The sequence below is a fragment of the Apostichopus japonicus genome, chromosome 16 (assembly GCF_037975245.1).
Source record: "Apostichopus japonicus isolate 1M-3 chromosome 16, ASM3797524v1, whole genome shotgun sequence".
Classification (NCBI taxonomy): Eukaryota; Metazoa; Echinodermata; class Holothuroidea; order Aspidochirotida; family Stichopodidae; genus Apostichopus; species Apostichopus japonicus.
Genome location: NC_092576.1, coordinates 1,478,097 through 1,504,961, shown reverse-complemented (window position 1 = coordinate 1,504,961; position 26,865 = coordinate 1,478,097). Strand labels below are relative to the sequence as shown.

General features: G+C 36.3%; 1 protein-coding gene across 2 annotated transcripts; it reads left to right on the top strand.

Moving 5' to 3' along the window:
* The first annotated feature begins 507 nt into the window (after nucleotides 1-507).
* On the top strand, nucleotides 508-24,991 carry LOC139983332 (uncharacterized). 2 transcript variants are annotated; one of them, XM_071996843.1, is made up of 9 exons: nucleotides 508-728; nucleotides 15,183-15,231; nucleotides 15,814-15,979; nucleotides 18,016-18,339; nucleotides 19,117-19,752; nucleotides 20,858-21,211; nucleotides 21,493-21,587; nucleotides 22,654-22,677; nucleotides 23,318-24,991. In XM_071996843.1, exons 3-9 carry the CDS (start codon nucleotides 15,928-15,930, stop codon nucleotides 23,366-23,368), a joined length of 1,536 nt encoding a protein of 511 aa, XP_071852944.1. In that variant the 5' UTR covers nucleotides 508-728; nucleotides 15,183-15,231; nucleotides 15,814-15,927; the 3' UTR covers nucleotides 23,369-24,991. The 2 variants fall into 2 exon arrangements, with proteins under 2 accessions (XP_071852944.1, XP_071852945.1); XM_071996844.1 differs by lacking the exon at nucleotides 22,654-22,677.
* The last annotated feature ends 1,874 nt before the right edge of the window (nucleotides 24,992-26,865 follow it).

The following is a 26,865-nucleotide window of genomic DNA, read 5'->3' as shown; positions in this document are numbered from 1 at the left end:
CTACATAGTTTCTGATGGATTCTAAATGATAGTTGAGTATCTTATTTTTTATTTTATTTTGGGCGACAATGTCTCCTTCATTCAATCGTATTTCGTCCTCTTCCAATCCTGCAGTAAGAGCCATCTTTTTCTTGCCGATCGCTTTATCTTGTATTCACCTTAGCATACACTTTTAAGGGTTGAACACATGCCAACCTGAAGTACCAATCAACGTCTGCATGTGTTCAATTCCGAGAGCAGACTGCATTTGTTGACATTGCATTACCCTAAAATATACAAAGGCAATGAAGCAGATGTGCAATAACGTGATGTGGCACAGCCAATCAAATACTTGGTTTCAGCCCGGTGTCTCTTTCCCGCCACCATTGCTGCATTGACAAAACAATGACTAAACCTCTATTAGCATATATACTACGTATATTATCGTATGCCTCACTTAGGGTCCAAGGTTCAAAAACCTGCGCGAAACCTGAGACTTTATTTCTAACAGACTTGTATAACATTTGTTTGGCGACGTTCATGTACGTGTTAGTAACTTTGTTTTTTGGGGTTTTTTTTGGAAAGTAAGACGTAAAGGATTGACGATAAATTAACTGACTACTTGTATTTAGGACACCAATCTTCCAGGGATTATTTGCAACATTGCCAGCGCATTGAAACTGTCACCTTTAAGCATAGTTGAGAACGCAGTTGTGCTCCAAATAGTGCTCGTCGAAAGATCACAGCAGGTATGTTTCTTTGTTCACATTTAACACGTCCAGCAGGGCGTGGAATACGATTAGTATGTTGCTGCAGAGAGTTGTTATGTTACAACTCCCTGGTTGCTGTAGGCTGATAATTGCGCATGAAGCAATATGGAGTACTTCTATTGGCTATCTGTACTTTTGACTTCATGTAAGTCATTGCAGATTTTCCGTATTGATGTCCCTTCGTTGAGCAAACTTTATCATATACAGATCAATCGTATGATACAAACAGTCATTATTTTATTGACAAACAATTGACAAACAAAAAGTAAATGCAAGCTATAGAAGATCCATTACGAATATGATGATCGAGGGATTTTCCGGGTAACTGAAGTTAACAGCTCCATAAAAACGCTGGAAGTTTTCTGCCTCATTAAGTCACAACTTTATACCCTTAGCATTTTCTTTGACGAAGATACAGATATATTTTCTTAGCAAAGTTTGTGTTATTTTATCAACAACAGGATGAATAATTTAATCTCCGCAAATGTGCTGCAAATGTTTTTGTTTCCATTATCAAATATAACTCAGTGAAAAAAAAAACGTATCTAAGAAGAAACTGCGTTTTAATGAAATTCTAATAATTGAGAACATGTACAGGTACGTTGAACAATGTCATTTCGTTGAACAATTTCTTCTTCTTCTTCGTTTTTTTTTTCACTGAGTTATTTACTTTCCTATCAACATCTTCACGTTGACAGTAAGTGTGATAAATTTTGGAAGTTTGCTTAGCTGCAGCTGCAAGCCTAGAAGTACAGGTTTATCATATTTATTTTTTATATTTTTTGTGAGACAAATTGCAGTCTCAACCGACACAGCAACATAATCCCTCCTACGTGTCGTTGAACAATTTCTTCTTCTTCTTCTTCTTCTTCTTCTTCTTCTTCTTCTTCTTCTTCTTCTTCTTCTTCTTCTTCTTCTTCTTCTTCTTCTTCTTCTTCTTCTTCTTCTTCTTCTTCTCTTCTTCTTCTTCTTCTTCTTCTTCTTCTTCTTCTTCTTCTTCTTCTTCTTCTTCTTCTTCTTCTTCTTCTTCTTCTTCTTCTTCTTCTTCTTCTTCTTCTTCTTCTTCTTCTTCTTCTTCTTCTTCTTCTTCTTCTTCTTCTTCTTCTTCTTCTTCTTCTTCTTCTTCTTCTTCTTCTTCTTCTTCTTCTTCTTCTTCTTCTTCTTCTTCTTCTTCTTCTTCTTCTTCTTCTTCTTCTTCTTCTTCTTCTTCTTCTTCTTCTTCTTCTTCTTCTTCTTCTTCTTCTTCTCTTCTTCTTCTTCTTCTTCTTCTTCTTCTTCTTCTTCTTCTTCTTCTTCTTCTCTTCTTCTTCTTCTTCTTCTTCTTCTTCTTCTTCTTCTTCTTCTTCTTCTTCTTCTTCTTTCTTCTTCTTCTTCTTCTTCTTCTTCTTCTTCTTCTTCTTCTTCTTCTTCTTCTTCTTCTTCTTCTTCTTCTTCTTCTTCTTCTTCTTCTTCTTCTTCTTCTTCTTCTTCTTCTTCTCTTCTTCTTCTTCTTCTTCTTCTTCTTCTTCTTCTTCTTCTTCTTCTTCTTCTTCTTCTTTCTTCTTCTTCTTCTTCTTCTTCTTCTTCTTCTTCTTCTTCTTCTTCTTCTCCTTCTTCTTCTTCTTCTTCTTCTCTTCTTCTTCTTCTTCTTCTTCTTCTTCTTCTTCTTCTTCTTCTTCTTCTTCTTTCTTCTTCTTCTTCTTCTTCTTCTTCTCTTCTTCTTCTTCTTCTCTTCTTCTTCTTCTTCTTCTTCTTCTTCTTCTTCTTCTTCTTCTTCTTTCTTCTTCTTCTTCTTCTTCTTCTTCTTCTTCTTCTTCTTCTTCTCTTCTTCTTCTTCTTCTTCTTCTTCTTCTTCTTCTTCTTCTTCTTCTTCTTCTTCTTCTTCTTCTTCTTCTTCTTCTTCTTCTTCTTCTTCTTCTTCTTCTTCTTCTTCTTCTTCTTCTTCTTCTTTTTTGGGGACGTGTACATTTCTAAAACGTGAGATTATCAAATAAAGAATTTTAGATGCAACTTGCAAGGCCTCAAAAGTGCCATTTCCGGCAATCTGAGGGGTATTTTTGGCCAAAATGTTGTGATGGTGGCGCTCCGCTTTACAGCCCCACCCCCCCCCCCCCCAATCAAATTGGGCTCCTACGCCTATGTGCATGAATGGGTACTTAAACGATCGTGGATCTAGAGTCCTGCTTACCTAGTATTTACTGTTTTGCTTAGCCCTTTTTAGCACACAAGTGAAGTGTCAGAGCATCAGACTTCAAATCTAGGTTTCCAAACGCACATGCGTGCGGTTTTCATGGAAATGTGCCCTCGGCTTGCAAAGTTGTCTCCTTCTATGAGGTACCGTGTACGTACGTACGTACTGTATCTAGTGGATTTCATGGGTATTGCTTGAATAGATCACAATACAGTACAGTACAGGCCTGGAACAGGCCCAGCCCCAACTCGGTTCGAGTGCGTTTGCATGCAGTGATTTCACTTTCTTAAATTACGTAACAGATTGTATAGATTCTTTGGAAGAAATATTTCCCTATTCCAAATTTCGTCAGTTCAATTAAAAGGTGCACAGCCGATTGACTCACGACAACTGTCCATTATGCTATACGACTTCTCAACGAGATACTGTTTGTGACCAGGACCATTATTGAGAATATTGCTACGGCAGATTTAACGTTTTTAGGAGACTGAGGTAGCACAGACTTGTACATACGTACAAGGACTACGGACGGTTCTTGATGAAATCAGACTTATCATGATGTAGTACAACAGTACTTGTGTCCAACAGAACAATCAGGAGGGGATCGGCTTCTGTACGTTTGGCCTAACGTGCAGGGTCCTAAACGTACGCCGCCCACGCTGAATGCAATGCTTAGCAGCTGAGGCTTAACTGTTAGTCAGGCTTCATAATTATATAACTAATATTACCTACCAGAGTCAGTGAGGCATCAAAGATTATTAAAAAGTTAGGTGGTAGGATATAGGGACCGGGGGTTGGCCTTGGTCGTTGGCCATGACCCATATTGTACCACGTCCTGGTCGAGGACTACCCTAGTCCTAAGTTGGCGTAGACTAGGGCCTTCACTTGTTACTAACCCAGGCAAAGTAAAACTGTTGATGCACATGGTGTCATGTAACAGACAGACGTGTATGATCAACATGTGATAGTACAACAACAGTATACTTTATCTGTTAACATTTTCTTAAGCAATCACGGTAGGTTTGGTACATAGAAGGCCTAATAATTGGTCACAATTGCAGAAAGCAAAACCAGGAAAATCTGTCTTCTGTGTAACCGGCTACAATGGCTTAACACTCATCCTCAAAGAATAACATACAAGCTAGTGGAGCCAACAGAGCCACAGAGTTGTCATGTATTATTGGCTGACATTTCCTACCTAGTTTCGGTGGCATATAGTGGGATCGAAGTTCGAACACCTAAGCTAATCACGTTTGAAATTCATGAAAGTTTGAATAAATGTTGTTGAGTAAAGCATTGTCTTGAATTTTTGATGGTGGAAATGGCAGATTGAACTTGGTTGATTTACTGCAACATCTTGACTTTGAATTGTTTTAGGGGGCGTTTGAACTTTGATACCCGTTCAACCTTCGGTTCGTCACTATACAACTATAGAATACCCCACCCTCACACATACCATTCAGCATCCGGATGCTCAGTAGTAGTAGGCTACTTGTGAGAGTGGAAATTCAAAGAATGATGTTAACTTTTAAAAATCATCTCAGAGAGTTAGCGTTTGTTTTTAGAATTACTGTTGATTTTCCACTGCGACTCCATATTCCACAATTATTTAGAAAGTTGTATTCATCAAGGCCGGGGTTTCTACAGTTACTGATACAGGGTAGGACTCACATCTAGAATTCTTCAAGTTTGCTTGTTTGTTCCCTGAATTGATATGTTAGTCATAAATATATTTTAACTAAAGTCACATCTGGTTAGTGTTTAAAATTAACTTAAGAATGACTTATCTTTTTAACATTCAGGTGTATAAATAAAAGTGAAAACGGAAACATTATTATACTTTGCACACAACAATTAAACCATTTGCTTGTAAATATTTCTTCAACATGCACAGATATGGTATTATAAGTAAATGTAGACATTTTCTGGACATATTCCCCTTATTCTAAACATAAAAACCTATAAAATAAAGGTTCTTCAAGTCCGTAGCTGCTTAGAAGAAAAGGATTCTATACTCAATATGGCAGATCCGTTTACCATGTATGAGACGTATCTATGATTTCTACCATGAGGTATGTTTCAAGGTTGACAAAGTTTGACCGCTGGTGATTCAGGAGACCTCTACCAAAACGCAATTCAAAATAACACATCCACATGATGAGTATAAGAAATATCCATGCCACATATCGAGGGATATCCTGTTTACATGGTTTTGTTTGACGTCTGGTGAACGCAGATTGTCGATATCACTTTGGATAGTTCGATGTCACGTCTGATATTTTCACACGTATTGCAGTGCGCCATATGGTTCAATATCAAAATTGACATCGTTGTGTCGCTCAATTAACTGCTATATTTGGAAGTAAAAGAGTTTTCTGTGTATTTTTAGCATACACTTAGTTTAGTTTAGTTTAGTAGAAAAAAGGATCAGGAGGGACACTTAAATCCCCATCAAGGACCCTATAAAGAGAGGGAAAAAACTGAAGACACAAACACTCAGACCCGATTACAATGCTTAAAGTGCTTGTCCAAAGCATTCTTAAACCCATTGACACTACTTGCAAGGACAACTTTCTCAGGCAAACTATTCCACTCATTCACAACCCTATTAGAAAAAAAGTTATGCCGAATATTAATCCTACTATGCGACTTTTGAAGTTTAAGACAATGACCTCTAGTACAACTACTGTTTGCAAACATGAAAAAGTCGGTAAAGGATAAATTGTCGAAACCATACACAATCTTGAAAACCTGGATCAAGTCCCCACGTAACCTCCTAAGCTCCAGTGTGGTGAGGTTCAACAGTTGCAACCGCCTAGAATAAGGAACCCTCTTTAAGGAACTAATCATCCTAGTAGCCCTCCTCTGGAAATTTTCAAGTACTTCCTTATCCTTAGCAAAATAAGGGTTCCAAGCCTAACTACGATGTCCTCTTTCAGAAAACTAAAGTTCCTCTTGATCATACCTAAAACCTGTAACAAAATCAGAGAAAGCATTCATATTTCTGCATAAGTTTCTAGTTTTTGCTTAATGCCGAATTTTTATATTCCTTTAAAGTAATCATGCTTCAAAACACTATGTACTGAATGGATGGTCAATACTTAATTTTCATCCGATAGAAACATTATGGTTCATATTGTTCATACTGCAAGGAGGAGTAATTTGGACAATAAAGTACAGTGTGACAAACTTGTCCCAGCTTGGTGTTGGTTTCGGTTTAATCTTTAAATATACGTCAATAATGTTTAAGACTACCCTCAAAAGCATATATCCCAATGTGGTACGGACTGAAACTGTTCATTATAGCTGGTTTCGTTCGCTTTAAGATATTTAATATACTCTAATATGCATATAAGTTATGAGATCGCGTTAAATGTTAAGTGAATATTGACAGCTTATCTTTATTTGGAACTAGTCAATGTCGATACCAAGGTAATATACATAACAGACATTATGAAATTACGTCGGGATGCTATAATAAATGATTCAGTATTAAAGAATAACAGTCACTATTCTCTTTCTTGTTTTGTTTCGTTGTATATTTTTATCCTAAACTGATATAATCTAACAAACAAATCATAAAAAATCTGTTATTATATGATATTAGTAAAGATTCTGGCTGCGGGTTATTAGGTAAACGTTGGTCTGTGTGACTTGAGACTAAAAAGGTATCACCAAGTAAACCCGTTAGAAAAATTAAGAGCACACTTTTGACGGATGCTTAACTACTAGAGTGCATCATGTTACGCCGATTTAAGTTTTTCTTTCGAACTTGACATGTCCTTTGATTAAAAAGATATCATTTCATCATTCCAGCAAGATAGTTATCGGTATAGCGTGCATCAATCATACCACACAGTCAGGTAGAACCCTTCATGTAGTCATATTATTGCATCGACAGAATTTCAAGCTCAAGCATGAAACATCTGTAGGTATGTGGACCTTGTTGAGAGAAGAATTGTTTCGACTTTGACCTGTCATTGTTTGCTTCGTTTTACCTAGGCTACTTATAACTTTACCTTCTTATACAACAGATAACTCGATATATCTTTCTATTATGATGTTGGCTTCACTTATATCTGATCATATCCTTTATGTATATAATGCATTCCTACAATAGCCACTAATAATTTCTGAACCACTTAGAAACGATATCTGATTATATAATCTTCTATAAGTACACGAAGTGAATCACCCAGCCAAGAACTCATATCAACCTTGTCCAACAGGAGTATTTACCTACAATGGTAGCCACTATATACTCATTATTATCATCGTTTTCGTTTACCTGGTTGTACAAAGTTGTTGAAATACAATTCATATATTGACCTCTGGATCCTCCGTCGTGCTGACATCTTCAAATCCTGACTTTGACCTGTAAGTCTCATCTTTCGACAATAAGTCAGGTCCTATCAACCACTTACCTGTGACGAGCCCCCCTGGACCTTTCATCTGCTGGGTTCTCCTTAATCCTTACGAACCTCCACTGGTGAGGATTAAACATACTACTAATGTTCGATATTCGTTTGGCTACAAAGGTGTTGCACCTCTTATTGTCATTCCTAATGTAGCCAAGTACGATCACCGAAATGCTCCAGAACGTCGTTTCGTCGAACGCGTCACTTACCTCTCGCCTAATGGTACTAGATAGCATTGCAGCTAGCACTGCTGAAATCAGCACTGGTCTGGGATATAAGCTGATTTGAGAGAACTTACCCTAGCTTTGCCTGAAACGAACCTGCATGATATATCTCCCTTATATGACTTTACCCAAACGTACGACACGGCCGCGTATCCCTTTTCTGAAGGGTCGCAAAAAATTGCGAAGCTGTATTTCTAATGCTTTGTCCAACTCCAGACATCTGGGAACCCGAATTTCAGATAGTTTGGGCGTGTGAATGAGCATATCTTGCCATGATTTAGTCTCGTCGTCAGACAAAGGTTCATCAGCAATTGTTGGTTACTTACATCTATACGGTGACTCACCACGTGTCCACTGCCTGATCTGCCTAGTCCTATTACACACATCCTAAAGGTGCATGGCATAGGAGTCTTCTAGTACCCAGAATGCTCTGCTCCTATGAAGAGACCTATTTCATCTGGCTGATAGTCCTCCCATGGGAAGGATTGCAAATGCTTCCACTTCTTTGATCCCTGACTTTAGGAATGCTGTCAGTTGCCGCAGGTATCTCTATAGACTGACATGAAATTGATGGTCATTTGTCATTTTTCACGCTTGCTAACTAAAACCAAAGAAATGGTTATTGATTTAAATCTAGACATAAGGTATTAGCAAACGATGTGATAATTAAAGGTACCGTAGTTTTGTTGAAAGGGTTAGTAGTTACAAATATTTAGAGGTTATAATTGATGATAAATTAAAATGGGGTGAACACATAGATTATGTGGAAAAACGGCTAAAACCAAGATTATACTGCTTACGTAAGCTGAATTCTTTAAATATAGATCCAGATATTCTCGCCATCTTCTATAACTCCATTATCTGTAGTGTTTGGACCTACTTTATTACTTGCTGAGAAGGTAATGCAGGAAGAACCAGCATAAAGGTTCTTGATGTTGTTATTAAACGTGCTGGTAAAATTATTAGGAAAAGTCTGCCATCAGTGACCTCGGTCTACGAAACTTGTGTACGAGACAAGCTGCTGTCCGTGTGGAAAATCACAGTCACCCATTGCACAATCATATAACCAGCCGTATCATTGCTCGTAGCGGTAAATTGAGGTCGCTGACGTCACACACAAATATACATCGTTTTTCGTTAATAGGCACTGCCATTAATATTCACAAGAACTTCACGAGGTAGGGGGAGGGGGTGTGGTGGCCGTTCCACTTAGTTGCGCTATTGGAGCTAGTTAGTGTATATTTTGTTTAGACTGCATTTAACTGTTGCTTATTATCATTGTTTTTTGTATTTTGTATCATTCATTGTATCAATGTTCTTCGTATTTTGTATCATTCATTGTGTTGCTCACCGCAGATATGAAGTTTCCTTCTGGGATTCAATAAACTCTAACCCTTTTTTTTCCGTTGTTCGTAAATGACATTTAGTTCATCTGTCTGCTTCGAACTCTAAGCTTCTTGCGGAAACTTTTAGAACACAGGCTGGTGTCTGACCCCTTATCGAGTAGAACTATAAAGTACTTACCCGGTTTCCCTCGTGGATTTTCGCAAACACCGATATGACTCTGAGGTAAACTTGTTTACCGCTTATGATGCAGCATCAGACATCATGCATCTGCTGTACGGGTATTTCTTCGCTTTCCTTGGTTGGTGGATGTAGCGGTTCGTGATATTTATCTGATACACATTTCCTGCAAGTCCAGCATTTTGTACATTTGGCAACCCTATGACTCAGTCTCAGACATCGGAAGCATACTTAATCGACTTTACCATTTCTACCTTCTGTTCGTTGGTGATTCTGCAAATTTACGTTATTCGACCTAGCGTTGGGTTTAACTTTTAACTTATCGTTATATATTTGGGGCCTAGCTACGTTCCTTCTGAACACAGTGCATGATATTTCGGCATGCTGTTCTAGAAATTCCATCAAATTGTTTAATTGTAGTTCCCTGGATTCGTTGTTACTGTACAAGATTTCGTTTCTTTTCCTTACCCAAGAGGTTTGTAGATTTACAGAAAACAGACCTTGGTTTTCTAGTAGGGCACTAGTACTGTTCAGGCCACTAGTGTAGCCTATCTGGTTTAATAAAACGTGATATTTGTTTTGGAAGCAATCAGGTTTCAGAGAAAGTCTCCATTTTTGGCTTAATTAGATTTCTGTCTTGCATCTTATCGTGGAGCGCGTTTAAGATCATATGAGGCTGACAAAATAGTTTCCTCAAAATATCTTTTGCTTGCTCATACCCGTCATCTCCGAGCAGGGCAAAGCACTATATGCAGCATCGATCCTTGCCTCTAACGTTTGAACCACATACTGTAAACGTGTCGCATTGCTATTTAATTAAGACTCCACATTGGCTACAAAATTGGACGTGGACGCATAAAACTCTATTGGGGCACCACTTAATTTCACAAAATAAACTTGGATGTATGTATGTATGTATTTTAGATCCTCCTGCAAGCCGGAACTCACGAGGAAGCTATCATTGGCTTATCAAAGCCGCAAGCTGACCGAAGTCAGTCTCTTCATATTTAACGTCCATGATGATGAATTGTCATATATATATATATATTTTCGAGTTGGTTAGCATCATGTCTGATCTCTAGAGTAAGGCAAAATATGTCACCAAAAACAGAACTAGTATTGTTCGATACAGGTGACAAACGCTTACAGTGGAATTACGATCTTCCTTACCGGTTTCGAACCTCTGGACATACAATCAGCGTCCATAGCCTAGTGGTTAGGGTGTCCGCGTACAGAGCGGGAGGCCCGTGGTTCGAGTCCCGGTGGAGGCTGAAAGTTTTTTCACTGTTCTTGATTTTCCAACTCATTACGATTTTCATTTATATATATATATATATATATATATATATATATATATATATATATATATATATATATATATATATATATATATATATATATATATATATATATATATATATATATATATATATATATATATAGATGTATATATATATATCGAGGATCGAACGTACAGAGGTAATAAAATGTTCCTTGTGAGTTTATTTATAAATGGATTTATGAGCTACCGATGCAGTTCTGCGTGGTTATAGTTCGTTAAAGAACGATGTGTAATTGAAGAGGGCGTCATCACTCACTGTAATGGATGTTCCGTTGTTTTATCTTCCCAAGTCATGATGCATACTTATTAACGAAACAACGGGGAACTGTAAAACTGTAATCTTTTGGTTTGGACTCGACAATTCTTTGTAATATGACTGACTTACTTATTAATCATATTGACGCAATTAAAATGAATTTCCTTCTAGGATGGGAAATGACTAGTGTCAACGCAGTGGCTGCCACATATTTCTTCAAAACGTTGTTCAAATTTGGGAAATGGTAAATTTTGTTGTTCCACTATAGCGTGTTGTATTTACGGATATTTCCTGTTAGTTCCCAAGCACAACAGCTGAAATATCCAAACCAGAAAGTAATTAGCTCATAATGAATATAAACATAGGCAGAAAAAACTATGATGAAACAAAAGCATAGTATACAATTTCAACATATCGTTAGTGAGATTTTGAAGGACCATTTTGTTTTTCTAGATTAATTAAATACCGCAAACTATATGTGATTAGATGTTTTATATTGTATTGCATGTTTATACTAATCATACGCATACAGGTAGACCTATTTATCCCAGCGCTTGTTTTTCTATTTTCGTGATCCATTTAGATAATAAAAATAATAACAATCTATAGCAGACTTGTATTAAAATAAAACAGAACGCACGAGAACAATGCTCTCATCTAAAACTAAAACTACACTATAGATTTTCAAAATGTTCTATTGTATATGGTAAGCCGTCGAACACAGGTGACAATAGGGTAGGTGTACGGACTGACTGCATACATTCTTTTGGGATCCATAGCACTAGTTTTCATTTTAGGAAGTTTACATTCAAGTTTTGTATGTGTACTTTAAATTTGATCTAAATTCACTTGGGTTGTGAAGTATTCCATATACGTCGTATTTTCGTACATTACCTAGGCCTTAAAATCGATCACATAGAGCTTTAAATTTGCAAAGAATCCTTACCAGGAAGTCTAAATCATGTAAAATTTCTGCCTAGATCGCTGCCTTAGTTGTTACAGGAAACAAGAAAATTAACCATTTTAAGGCTGGTAGTATTTACTTAAGTCTCGTGAGTGACAAATATAGTTCATAAGGAAATAATTTTTTTTTAGATATGAAGAAACAACGATCAGATTCACTCATTCATTGTAGCCTAATCACCAAATATAGATCAATCAACGGTTATGAACTTTGTCCAATAAGGGTAGTTGAGGTTTGGCTTTTACTTTACTTTGTTAGCATTTGTTCCAGCTGAATTTAAATTAAAATTAACTTGATGTATCATACATATACAAACCTGTAATTCTCAGAATATATTTCCTTAAAGTTATGTTTCCATTAAAACAACAGTAAGTCCCTTCGTGTTCAAAATCCACAAGATTAAACAGAAGAGAATAATTTCGTGCCAAGGAAATAGTATCAGCAAATTTTCGATTAGTATTAATCCTGTTAATATATAGAAGCTCTTCTCCCTTTTGCCAGTAGCTCTCGGACTGATATTCGATGTTACATGATAGCACAATCGCTTTTCTCAGTTCGACATATAATATATCATGTGCTGACAATGGCCTGACGTTGAGTAAAATTAACACAACGTTGATGATAAGTCTCAAAATTATCATGAAATCGCTCATTTTGTGTTGTATAAATAATAAATAAACTAGAATTCGCCGCTAAATAAAGTCCACATACTATAGCAACTAAGTTTAGTTAGTTTGCTGCTTTAAGAATGAATTTTGTTCAAATATGTTTAGAACTGAAAGGATCAGTATGAGCTACATTCATCGCCCCAGCAACTGGCAAATAGCACTATACCTTTTGTATGTATACGAATGTTTTGCAAGGAAATATTGGATTGAATTCTCTTTGTTGAAAAGTCGATTTTAATAACTTATGATAAGTATTCAGAAGAAAATTGGTCATTGATACTTCGTTAACTAATAAGATGAGAGAAAACACTTCAAATAGGCAATTAGAAAAGCAGTCAGCGTGGGAAATCGAGTGTTTTTTATAAATCAATGTCTATTACTTTGGAAGTAAAAAAACATAGAAAGTGAAAGTGACTTTAATTGACATCGACATTGTGATTGAAGGTTTTGTTCAGGTTAAGTATAATTATATTTAATAGGTTTCCTTTTGCTTTCGACATTCTGCATTTTCCCTCGGGACTACCGGTAAACAAAATACATTTAGAAGTTACTTATCAGTGCAGCCTCGCTCAATCCGATGGTGAGATAAAATACTACAGCTCTGTCAAAATATGAGTTGAGGAGGGGTGCATGGGACTTTTAGAAAAATGAGGGAAATAAATTTAGACCGACTTAAGATTCAATTCATCCGTATTTCTTGAGTTTTGTTGATTTCATAAACACATCGTACGGAATCAAATGTAATCAATAATATGTATGGCATATATACAATATTAGAATTGGTGAAGATACCATGCAAAGAACCAATGTCATCGGTATTACTACAGATGACGATCATAACGCATTGTATATACATCGGAAGAAAACCTGGGATAAACTCAACGCTTCCACCAACTTAAAACAGATAGGGTACGCCAATCGGTAAGCCTTGCATGGGCCACAACGTATATATACGGAATCACGATTTCCTCCAACTGTTCTGCTTTTCCCCCTTTGAAAGCAACGATAAGCAACAATCAGGGAGTAACGACACCTACAGAAAATGGTATTTTCCTAAATCGCTCTTGAATTTGGTAAGGTACCTGACATGTCTTCTCAGAACATTATAGATATTAACGAAGATTTTGTCAGTTGCAAGCCCACATTCATCCTCTTTTGTGGTATAATGTATGTTTAAGAAATTCTAATATGAAGTCGCACATCTCATACAACATATGATGTAATCTACCGCCTATCACCAATGCAAGGGGTGCAGCATTACTTAGCAGTTTCGGTTTCGAAGACGTTTGTGTCATACTGCATCTGAACTCAGTTTTAAGGGGACCTTTTGTACCGTAACAAACATTAACAGTCCGTTACTATATGAATATAAGCAGCCGCATTATCAACCACAGGAATATCACACCAAATTCCCAAGCAGGCAACTTCTTAATTGTGACCTGTGTTTGCAATATGCATGCGTTTTTCATAATTGGCAGGTAGCTGAATGATTAATGTTCAACGCTATTCCTTTTTGCACAATAGGCCTTTGAGTTCTACCAATATCTATGGAATTTTACACCTCTGTCGTACAGATAACAATCAGTAAACATTTTATGAAACTCAGTATATGATAATTTTACACCTCTGTCGTACAGATAACAATCAGTAAACATTTTATGAAACTCAGTATATGATAATTTTACACCTCTGTCGTACAGATAACAATCAGTAAACATTTTATGAAACTCAGTATATGATAATTTTACACCTCTGTCGTACAGATAACAATCAGTAAACATTTTATGAAACTCAGTATATGATAATTTTACACCTCTGTCGTACAGATAACAATCAGTAAACATTTTATGAAACTCAGTATATGATAATTATACTTATTTACATGTAGTAGTAACCTTGAAACAAGGTTTTAGCTAACCCCTTCCTGTCCGTTTCTCAACCCGATACTCATAGCTAGAAAAGCAACTACTGTTTATGCCTGCACTGTTTATGTCCTGTAACACATGTTACCGTGTTACGAATACAAAGTAGAAATTACTGATGCACGGTTGTGGGACACAAACAGTAGTTGCTGTACCAACCATTTAGTGCGAGTTTATTACGCGATTCTAAAATGAAGTCGTTTCTAGTCGTTTTATGCTATATATAGGCCTATGGATATACCCGAACATGGCCTTTCTTAGTTGAATTTGCGTAAGTTAAAGGAGGTGTTAACTGAAATCAAGCGGTACTGTACCTTCTTTACTTCATCTCGTAGGCATTCTCATCTTCATTGACTCCTTGTCCAGTCGTGCAATTCTTTGTCTTACATGGGAATAAGTTAACAGCTTTGTAGTTGTTACATTGCCAACTATAACACATGTTACCGTGTTACGAACACAAAGTAGTAATAACTGATGCACGGTTGTGGGATATGAGCAGTGGTTGTTGTCCCAGCTATAAGTATCGGCTAATTTCTCAATATGACCCTGCTTTTTTGATTGCATATTCGCTCAAAGTTTGTCTTAACGGATAACGGCATCCTTTAACGTCTCATACTGCTTGTACGGCAAATAATATAGATTCGTATCGCATTACATGTCAGAGGAGACATTTCCGGTTGGTAATTGAAGTTCAGTCCAAAATACACATTTGAATTATTTGTAACTTTTGTTTTGCTTTATTTTAATTTCAGTTAATAATTTTGTGTCATTGTTGCCGATGTGTTTTTCAAAAGCGTGGTTGAAAGGAAATTTCGGTTGGGTCGAGGTCGGGCAAAGGTCACTACTGCCTTCGCTCAGTGGTGTTTAGGGTGTGACCATTTATACCCTCCTCCCTTCTTTGCATATGTACGTATTATGTGTGTTATATGTTTTATCTTCTCCTAGTTCAGAGTGGTGTCGCATGTGCTCTTGTCGCAGAAATCCTCAGTAGTATGTAAGTATTCTGTATGTTTTATATAGGCCTTGGAGGGTTAGGTATTGTAATAGTTTACTTGTTTATTATGTCACATTTGAGAGATTTGCATTTAATGTGCTTTTGCTATGTGCTTTTGCCTATTATCTTTATTGCCTTTTAGTGTATTTTTTGTTTGCCTATTTGTAAGGGTTTTGGGGGTTAAAGTAATGAGTATTTCTTTAGAGGTTATTACTTTGTTGGTATTCTGTACATTCTCCAGACAGCCGCCGTAAATGCCAGAAAGCTGATGTAAGCCCCAAAAATTTGATGTAAGCCCCTGAATGCTCCTGTATGTCGCTGTTTGTTGTGCTGGTAGTTTTGCCTGGCAACGTTAGTTTGTGAGTTGAGCGTAGTTATTAATATTTTGGCTGTAATTGTTGTCGATCTGACTCCGTATTTTGTGTATTTCATTTTACCTAATGTTATTTGTTATGCTTATACCTCTGTGCATTATTTGTAAGGGGAAATGTTATTCTGTAATAAGTTACTATTGATTTGTGCATATGTTTGTTGAACCAATGGTTGTATATTTAGGTTAGTTTTGATATTTTTACTTTATAGTTTTCACCGTGGTACAGTCACTCCACATGAGCGAAATGAGAGAGTATAAAACCTCAGCCTAGTTCGTTTTTTTAGCTCAATGAGCATCGTCTCGGTGACATTTTGTTATCCAAGATGAATAAGGTAGCCTCCTTTGTGTGTGCAACCTTCATGGCCTTTACATTAGGTAAGATTATTTTCATTACATTGCAAGCAAGTTCTTTGATCATAATCTTATCATTATTTGTATATGCCATATTGAAAATCAGAACCTGAGATAAATCGAAGATAACTGTTGAATGTTCTATACTGTAGTTCTCCAAACTCAACATATCTAACCAGAAATCTCGACCAATTACTGCTTAATTGTATATCTGTTGCTGACATAATCCAATTTAAAAAGTTGTTTGTTACACTGCAGTATCTGAGTCGACAATATATATATGCTTCATGGTGATGCAAATCTGCAGTGTCAGTGTTACTCTTAATCCTTTTATTTAAGCCGCTACCGGAAGTTAAGGGATCATGCCAGTAAGCTTATTACTGCACACAATAACATACCATAATTCAGCAACATATATAATTGATAAACGTCATTTATCCTTTAACGTTTATATGTTTTATGTTAAAATTAATTTATTGTCAGGCTTTCATGTTATGTTGGTCCTCTTCCTTGACAGTAATTCAAAACACCAAATCATTGTATTAAAAAAATAGACAGCATCTCCGCACACTTCAACAGCTCGTGCTATATGGAGAGATATATGAGACCCTGCGCTGATTTCACACTAGAGTTGAAGAATCTTGTCAAGTGGATATACGATTAAATTTTGGTATAAAAAGTAATTATACGAATTAAAAAGGAACTTCAAGATTAAATCATAAAGAATCCCCGACTTTGTTGAAGTTGATCCTCCCAACCCCATTGTGGTGTTAGTAACGTTTGCAGGTTTAGAATTTCCCTCTTGTGTTGCATGCGTCATTGTCTGCCGTTTGTGTTTGTTCTTTAAAACGGTTGCTATATTTAAACAGGATATGAATTGTAGTTTGCATGTTCTATGTAGTGCAATTGACTTCGTTTGACTGCAGTTGTACAAGGCATAGCTTACTACATCATGTCATCACGATAAACAATGTGCAGTGAGTTAAGAAAACACTAATATGGCATGATTGTCAGAATGCATTTTGAAAATGTCAACAGTCAAGTGCTTTGTGATTGTTAGAATGCATCGGTGAATAAAGCACAAAGTGTTATCTTACCATAACGCAATGTTTACATACTTCCGAATCTTGTCACGATTTTAATCCACTATAGATATTTTAATTCAAAATTAGTTTGAGTTTATAAGTCAATGTGAATCCTTACAAAGTGAGGCATATATGTATCGTCTAAGTTTTATTGATAAGGTCAATGGGAAATTTGTATCTGAGAAGATCAATTCGGTATTGTTTAGGCATCCCAAAAATAAAAATAGTGTGCCATCAGTTTTCTATTTTATCGTATGCATGTCTTTAAAATGTTTGTTTAATGACATAGTTAGTTTCCCTTTTGTAAAACAAGTTGAACCTATATCTAAGACAATTAAATTACAACTTTTACAGCCAATTGGAAGTGAAAAAAGGGAAATTTTGCAATAGGAAATGAGATCAAAAGTTATATTTACAATTATAAAGATGATGATAATCAGTATAAACAACATTTCAATAATTACAAAGAAACTGTAAAGATGCTGATGAAAAATTGACTAGGAAACTTTGGAATCCAGTCGTAAAGTTAACATGCATGTCCTTAGCATATCAACGTGCATTTCAATTGATAAAAATCGCGCTTTGTTTAACAATTCATGCAGAAGGGGTCAGGAAGGAGACATAAATAATAACAGCTGATCGGATCGTATAAGTACTTGTTCCAAGAGATATCTCGTCTGCTCATTAATTAAGGAGTGTCACTTTAAAACAAAGGGGTCTTGGTGGATTATTTTGAAAAATAATATTTAAGCAAATTCTTATTCCACTCATTACAACCTACATTCTCAGTAAAGAGCGTGAAACATGATTGGTAAGATCGGCAACAATAACAATAATCATAATCATAACCACTATTATAAACACTATGATCAAACGTGAATGATGTACTCTATACACACAGGTGGCACAATTACCGAAAATGTCAATGTTTGCAAGCACTTTCTAAAAATATAATTTGACTACTTATTTTCACAGGTGAGCAAAGTATATCTCCGTGTTACTCTCCACAATATCTTGAACTTGGGCGATCTGGGACTATTAACTGTGACTTTGGTGAAGATTTCTTAGGAGTTTATTGGTACAACTCAAACAACCTATCAGATTCAGATCAGATATTATACTATTCAGATTACAAGAAAGATGGAACTGGTTACCTATCTGGAGAGTTTGATATATTGCCGAATGGCACTCTAATTATAAACAATGTTTCTCTCCATCATGAACATGTTTTCACAGTTGTTATGTTTAGGACCAAAGTAGAAACAACTGTGCCAATCTACGTCATGGTCATCGTTACAGGTAAGCATATTAAGGTATGGGGGCATAAATCACTGCTATACCATTATAACAAAACTAAGACAAAACTAGACCATTGTTTCAATGTCAAAGCATTTTATATTCACGTCTGGCTATAGTAAGATTGTAAAATGTTCAATTTGTAATCAAGACGTAGACATACTAGTTCTGAACTGGTCACTGGACTCCACTTATTTATAATTTTGAGTGTATATTGCTTACAAAGGGAGTTGCTATCAAGATGGGTTCCAGAATTAATTTCTTCTTGAAAGAAGCATAACTAATATTGAGGAATGGTAGAACTTTCACAGTAATCTACACAGTATAAACAATACTTTAGCGGCCAATTCATAGTCAAAACTTCGGTAATTGACTATGAATAAGTCTTAGTGTATATAGATGTACTTTTAAAAAAGTTGTTGGAAGTTCATGCGAGCAGTAAAAAGAGACATGAAATGTTATCAAAATTCCAAGTTCAAAAGAGTACTCAATTCGCGTTTATGGGATAACATTGCCACTGTATCAATAGGTTTTGAAACAATATCAGTTTTAATTCGGCATCGCACAAAACTTAAACTGTTCAATATTTCTTTGTTACTCAGTCTTTAACACCTCCCTGATTCAACGAAGCTATTTGGCGAATGTGTTGCCTACAATATAGGCCTACGTCGTTATTCAAAGCACAATAGGTTTTATTTGGGTCCCATTATTCTATATATGAGTACTGCCTGCTTTCTTGACACACAAACGACATATTTGCATTTACATTAAAACCTACAGTAAAACCCTCTCAGAGATTTCCAAAAATTGATCAATGTGGAGAAGAAAGAGTCTGTCTAAGAGAAATAGATCAACCAGCAATGTTGTACTGCTACGTAAACGACTCAAGGCCAGCCGTAAACTTGACATTTGCTACAAGAACAGCATATGAAGACCACTACTTGATGTCAACATCTATGTTTCAACAACGAAAATATTTACATACAACGACAATTGCCGTCCATTTGTCCATGAAAACCATTGTAAAATTCTATGTTTGTAAAGCTGATGAACCTCCGACCTTGATGGAGAATAACCACAGTGCAATCCTGGTACTAAGCAGAGGAGGTGTTGATGTTGCTAAGCCGGTAAACATGTTCGTGGAAACGGGTGACACGATCCAACTTAACTGTTCATTTAGTCCAATGCTCTACGTCATGTGGATAAAGCGGGAGTCTGAAGAGGTGGATCACAATATCGCATATAGGATAATGTGGAAAGATTACCAAATTAATCATACTTATGCACGATATTCATTGGATGATGAAAATAGTTTGATGATACATCATGTAACTGTGCAAGATGAGGGTGTGTACGGATGTGTTACCGGCGATGGGATACAGGAAGAAGTTAAAGCCTTCAACATAACCGTATTCGGTAGGTTTTGTTACAGCTGTGTTCTTTAATGTTTCAAATAATCCAGCGTTAAAATCGTCGTATAGTTACAACTTGACCTGTAAGAACTTCCGTGATCATTTGAACATCATATAAGGTTGGGCTTCGCATATGACTTTAGGTCTGGTTAGTGCATAAGGAATACCTAATTGCTTCTCTTTATGGGATAGGGGGATTGGCAGAAGCTGAAGGTACATTCTTTTGGTTTCAAACCGATTCTGCGAAACCGAGCATCGAGCGTTTGGTGCGAGAAATGCAAGTTTAAAGTTCATAGACCTTATGGTTTATTATTATTTAGCGACTCCTTTTGCTCACTTATCTGCAAATATTTTACCTTTGAGCTCTTTGATAGAGTGAACTTGTTACCGTTTGGTAATTAATGCGCCGCGAACCTACATAGTCTGATATCCTACATGGTTTTCTAGGTTTTCAGCATATGCCGTCATAGATCATAGAGGAACCACACCCAATGCCCAAGCACAAATCTTCAAAATGTAAAGTCCATCAGGTTAACTGTTTACAAGGGTTCGCGAAAGAATTGTTAGCCCCTTACGCACGCACACAACCCCCCCCCCCCCCACCCAGCACACATACCGTCACCTTTTCTTGTATGGCCGTGATGAACCCCACCATGAATCTTTCACACCATGCACTTCCGTGCCAGCCGTTGAAATGGTAACAAATAAGACATCTACTTCCTGCAACTGATATCCAACAAACTAAAATATCTCATGCCCATGCATGTACATACCATTGCAACATCATAAGAAGTACTAATATCGCATTAACCTAAAACGGCAACTAATATCAGGATCCATAGCAGGTTATTTTATTACTCCGAAAAACCTACTGATGTGATACCAGTGTGCTTTTATTAGAATGGTGCTTGGATTATGCATAGATGCATTCTTCAACAAAAATTTCGGTTTGCCATCAATTAAATCGTGCTATCAAAGGTTTACGTTCTGTAAGTCTCATAACGTTATTCAATAATGATAATTGAAATATTAAATGACATATTGACTATATGATGATCAAATATCATGTGAAATTCACAAAATGTGTTACTTCTGTTTGTCTTTTACAGTCAAACCTAGTCCGGGACAAGTCACAGTTGACGGTTGCATTGAAAATCGGAACTGTTTGCTTTTGATCGAAAGAACTGGGATATTGACTTGTAGACTACACAACATACGACCGATTGTTTCACTTCAGTGTCGCTTCGTTGATAATTTGTCTCAAAACAAGTTCCAAAATGGGAATTTAACCTATAAGACATCGCCTGACGGGTCGTCGTATGATATAACATACTCTTCGGAATATTATATTGACCATGCGTCATCTGACGAAGTAACCGTTGAATGTTTTGTTGAAAGGAATATTCCTTTACCACTGAAATGGCCAGACTTGGCAACAGAATTGGACCTTCGTGTTCTGAAAGGTGACTCGTGCATTCGATTATTCAAACATATAGTTATTTTTTAATTCATCGTATAAACCATTCTTATCTGCAAAAAAAATGTATACACACCTTCAATACAAGCAGTTAAGTTTAATAGTTGATGTAAACTGTGAAAATACGGATACTTAGCTTCGTTTAAAACATGTTATATATTATGGATAATTTAACAATTTAAAGAGGGATCTCTTCCAATTGAAATTAAACTTTAGAAAAGTCATTTCTGTCTATTTATATAAAGATTTATCTTTTTTTTCCCGCAGATGACAAGGTATCCGTCGCTTTAGTACTATCGGTGTGCCTGAATATTCTCTTACTGATAGTAATATGTACAATAATTGGAGAAAAAAAAATATGCGTAAGATATACCACTTGCTAAACATTACGTTTCATGAATACGAGAACTTGTTGCAGTCAACGTACATCGCATGTAATGATTAAAAATGAACGGATATGATGGGGTAGAAAGTACGTCAGCCTCTCATTACGTAGAGATGTTCAATCTACTCTTCATGCATTTCATTTCGAAAACATCATTCAATTTGTGAATACGTTTCGATATAATAAATAACCCTATGTTTGTGTTTTTGAACACGGCTTGTCTTCGTGCGATTTACAATCCGGGAGGAGAGTTAGACAATGTTACCCACTTAGTCGTATTTGTGAAGACTTGTGAAGGGTATAAATGAATTCATATCGATATTGCAAGGAGTATCACTCTCCTTAAGTCTCTACTATATGATAATGATCTTTCTTGAGGATCTCAAGGTGTCTGTGAAAGATTTCACTTCAGGGTTCGGACTGAAAATCAGTTATTAAAAAATCTAGTGTTTTCCACGTCTTTTCATTATATATATATATATATATATATATATATATATATATATATATATATATATATATATATATATATATATATAAATATATATATATATATATATATATATATATATATATATATATATATATATATATATTCTTTCTCAAGTCAATTAATATCGTAATAAGAGCAAACTTCATCAATTGCTTGTATTGTGAAAGTCGATGGAACAATCCGCTACAGTATATTTCGTATGTTGCTAAGATAGGGTAATATCGCACAGAACCATAGAAAAGCAGTACATGCAGACATTCTAGAAATACCTTAACTGGAATTGGGTATACGACGTCCACTGTGCATCGCTTTCTTTCAAGTCACGTCATTCCGGATCACCGGCAGAGTGTCTGTCGTCTGAGTGTTTGACATTGTATGCGTGATATTAATTATATATATATTACTGTTTTGTGCTTTGAGGCTGGAGCCTTATTCCGTTCACATTGGAAATATCAAGTGGGCATAATGTTGGTATACGTAAAAATTTTCCATATGTACGTTCTACCTTTAAGGGAGTTAATGTTTCAAATCTAATCTTTCTATTTCACAGAAAACATTCCTTGGCTTTGATGAGGTAATGTATGCCATATTAAATGAAAAGCAAAAAAGTAAATATGTAAAAAAAAGTAATAAAAACACAACTGTCTGCAATTGAGATGTTGCCTTTTCGCTCGTAACAATTTCTGTGCAAAGTCGAAGAGTCATTAAGCAAAAGAGCACATATTACCCAGACAACCAAGAAGATGAAGAAAGTGACCAATGTTATGCACTAGTTACTTTTAATACTGCGAACACTCACTGTATCATCGACGTCAAGATTGGTAAACTGTATGCCAAACTTTGTGAGTGATAGCATCTCATCTGTTTAATCACAACTCCATAAATAAACAAATAAAACAAGCCAGAGTTTGTTTACCCAATTTAAAAACTTGTTAAACCTGTAGACGCAAAATGCAGCTTCAAGTGGCTTTTGAATAACGATTTTGGGCAAATAAACTGTTATTATCTGCAAGGTGGTTAACAGGACTGGGTATACTTTAGAAAGTGAACGAGAATGCCTACCTTATTCTCAGGGTTGTGGAATTAGAAATGAAACAAAATTCAAACCACTAATGATGACATGTGTGAACTGAGAGAAGTTACAATCTAGTATATGTAGGAACTCCTGGACTTTTCATTTTTCATTCAATAAATGGATTCATTTTATTCCACAGGTTCCACAGGTTCCACAGGATGAACAGGAAGAAATAGTAACCATGGAATAGCTTCAAGTAAATTACCAACGTTATCCTGAAGGAAAGATAGACAAAAAGCTCTGACTATATGGATCAATAGTTTGAACCGACAGTCACAATGTGTTTCCTTGTTATTAATTTGAATCGGAATCTTATTCTATGTTTAACATATTAACAAAGGATTATAGTAAACGAGATTTATGACATAAGGCATCTTGTTTTCTACTTGGACGTCCGATAAAATATGGTTAGTAAGACTTACTTGTAAAGCGGCAACGACATCGCCAACCGAATTCTTGCCTTTTAGGTGTATCACTGAGTAAAAATAATTCTTTAAGCCGTTCTTTCACTATTGATAAGATTATTTGTAAATTTATAATCCTCTAATGCAAATATGAGTTCTTTCGAAAAGTTTTGGTAGCAACCAAACAACATATTCTTAAAACTGTGCTACTGCCAAGAAAGTGATTGACATTAATGATTGTGAAAAGACATGAAATCTGATTGAAGCTAAACTACATTTTATGTATAGGAGCACTCCTTTGGAAGTTCATTAGCGGACGGGGGCCGACTAGTCATCCCTTTCTCTCTCTACCTTGTGCCTGGGTGTTTAGATCCATTTATATAGTTTAAAATGTTCCAACGAATGTAAGAGAATAACTAAAGGTTCGGTCTGTGTAACCAATGGGGAGAGTAGAGGCAGGGATATCGTTTTCATGTGTGAGGCGTATTTTACAACTGGCTCCGGAATACGACGTCAACAGAAAAGCTGGCTAAGTTAGCAGTAATCGCCATGGACGTACATACATACCCATTCACAGACAGACAGACATTTGCAAATGATACATGGAACTGCATCCTCGTCGAGTGATGAGGTCATCGCTGTTTGATGAAAAGTAAGCCTATGTCTAGAAAATACCATTTTTTCCGGGGATCTAAAATAGTTTCATCTGATAACATTTCCAGGGAAAAAATGAAATTTTATCAGATATCTTGAAAAACATATATTGTATGATATACTGTATATTTATCCCATGTCTGGTACTATTTCAGGGACTGAAATATGACAAAAATCTTATATGTTACAAAGTATTGCACATGTTTGCATCTGAGCACCCATAATTAACCAAAAGGAAATGTTATTGGATATCTTGAAAAATTGCGTACACTTGTCCCGTGTCTGGTATTATTTCAAGAACTGAAATTTGACAAAATCTAGTTAAGGAAATCAGTTAGTAACAAGATAGATAGAAGGTTTCAATCAACAGTTTGGGACGATTAAGTCTTGTTTGTAGAAGAAACAATGTATATCGATGGGTAATCATTAGAAGAAATCATGTAAAGCCTAAGTGGATGATCTTTAAACGTTTTTGCTTTAAACATTGTACTAACTTCAAGGGCGTAGGAACTGGGGGGACTGGGGGGCGTCAGCCCCCCCCCCCAGTGAAAAATATGGGGGTCGGAAGTATCATTCCGCCCCCCGCTCAGCAAGTCAGAAAACCCCTTTTTCATTTCCAAATCAGAAAAAAATCTCATTTGGAGCACCAAATTGCATCTAAGGCCAGGTGAAAATGCAAAATTATTTACAATATGGAGTGGGTGTTGAAGTGTGCTATATTGCACCAAATTGCATCTGAGGCCACCTGGAAATGCCCCCAGGCCGGCCATCAGTCTTCGGCCCCCACTCAAAAGTACCTTCCTACGCCACTGACTAACTTGATGTATGAAATTGTATATATGTTCATTTATAAATAGTATAATATATATATATAAAATAATATATATTATATATATATATATATATATAGAGAGAGAGAGAGAGAGAGAGAGAGAGAGAGAGAGAGAGGTGGGTGGAGAGAGAGAGGTGGAGAGAGAGAGGTGGAGAGAGGTGAAGAGAGAGTTGTCGAGATGGGAGGCTTCCGAGTTTTGACCTCTAGTGACCGGAATTGACAATTGAAAGCAACGAGTAAAATACTTTGCCTTGTGTGATGCATGTACAAGATCAATTTGACCGTTCTTTTGATATCATCTTTTGCACAAACGTAAGGAAACTGGTTGACATGGCTGGGGAAGAACCTTGAGGTCTTTTACTTGCACTCAAGATGTAGTTTTGGTTGTTACATGCAAGCTTTATAGTGTCACGTTAGGGAGTGGGACTCCCGGTAGCGATGGGTAAAGGGGATGGACTAGATATATTGCCATGGAATTTGGCTATAATGGTTAGACTACGAAGCCTAGATATTACTACTTCGATCACTCCAAGAAAAACAACTGGCAATTCCAGTTCGTTCCATTTTTCTTTCCTCTGGAATGTAAAATAATCGCAATGAGAAACATTGAAGTTTAATTATATGAATGTAATTAGACAAGCAGTGCGTCATAATGGAAGTGTCTATGTGATTAAGATATTATTGTGTCCCACACTTATGACATGCTGACGGCCTCTCCATCTTTCCATGCTCCACTCTCATGATATCTAGTGCACCTTACTATGCTCTTCTGCTATCTCAAAATGTTTTTCGGAGTAACGTCACATTTTTGGTAACTGCCGTCTAATCGCCCATGAGAAGTCCAAACTAAATTGAATGTGATGAAGCATAAGTGACATATATTCTCAAGAATTGGTAGGTCAAATTTTATATAGAAATCATGTCAAACTGCACGTTTCTCTGTGGGGTGATATGGCAAGACAACTTGAACGTATTCACACGTGGTTCTGCATAGCGCAACCTGAGCTCAAATACTACTATCATGATTAATAAAGGATTTTATTCGCCTTAGTACTGCAAGTATACCATTTGCAATTACTTATTCTATCAGTTACTATATCAATTCTAACTTTTCGTACATTGCCGGTTGACCCTGCTCATTGCTCAATCTAAAGCTATTTTGGCATGCTATTTTGTACATACAGTAGGGTATTTGTACAATATGACACAAGAACATCTTGAGGTGTTCATGTCGATGTCTGTGGAAAAAAGGATCTTGGCCAAACTTGACCCTAAAAATATCATTGATTGTGTAGTTGCCAGTCACAGCGAACTGCGTAGGCTCCTACTCTCATAGACATTACATGTGCTCGTGTTATTGACATATATGTTTTAGTGGATTTTATTAAGTTTTTCCATTTCTTTCAAGCTAGTTGTCACAAAATGCTTGATAAACTAAATACAATCCAGTCTAACACAAATATTTTTGTCTATTTTTTGTTTATATTATTAAATTTGTTCAGGTTAATCAAGTGTTGCTTCTGGAAAATTATTTTGGGTCTTTTTTATAGGATTATTGTAACCTACAAAATTGAGAAATATAGCACCATTTTGCATCTAGGCATTCCTTAACTTCAAAAACAAAAGTGGGTTGCCCCCTCCCATTAAACCCCGTCCTCATGAAGGCGATCACTATGTAAGTAACATATCAATAGATAATGGGCCGGTCTAGGTGAATGCCCGGGCCGGTTTTAAGACCCAGTGCGGCCCTGCCTATATATAGTAGAAAATGAACGGGGAGCCACTGTTCTACTCAAA

Coding starts and splice junctions, on each gene's coding strand:
- LOC139983332 (XM_071996843.1), top strand. CDS start 15,928: ATGAATAAGGTAGCCTCCTTTGTGTGTGCAACCTTCATGGCCTTTACA. Junction 15,980..18,015: donor CTTCATGGCCTTTACATTAG/GTAAGATTATTT, acceptor TTATTTTCACAG/GTGAGCAAAGTATATCTCCG. Junction 21,212..21,492: donor GGACCTTCGTGTTCTGAAAG/GTGACTCGTGCA, acceptor TTTTTCCCGCAG/ATGACAAGGTATCCGTCGCT.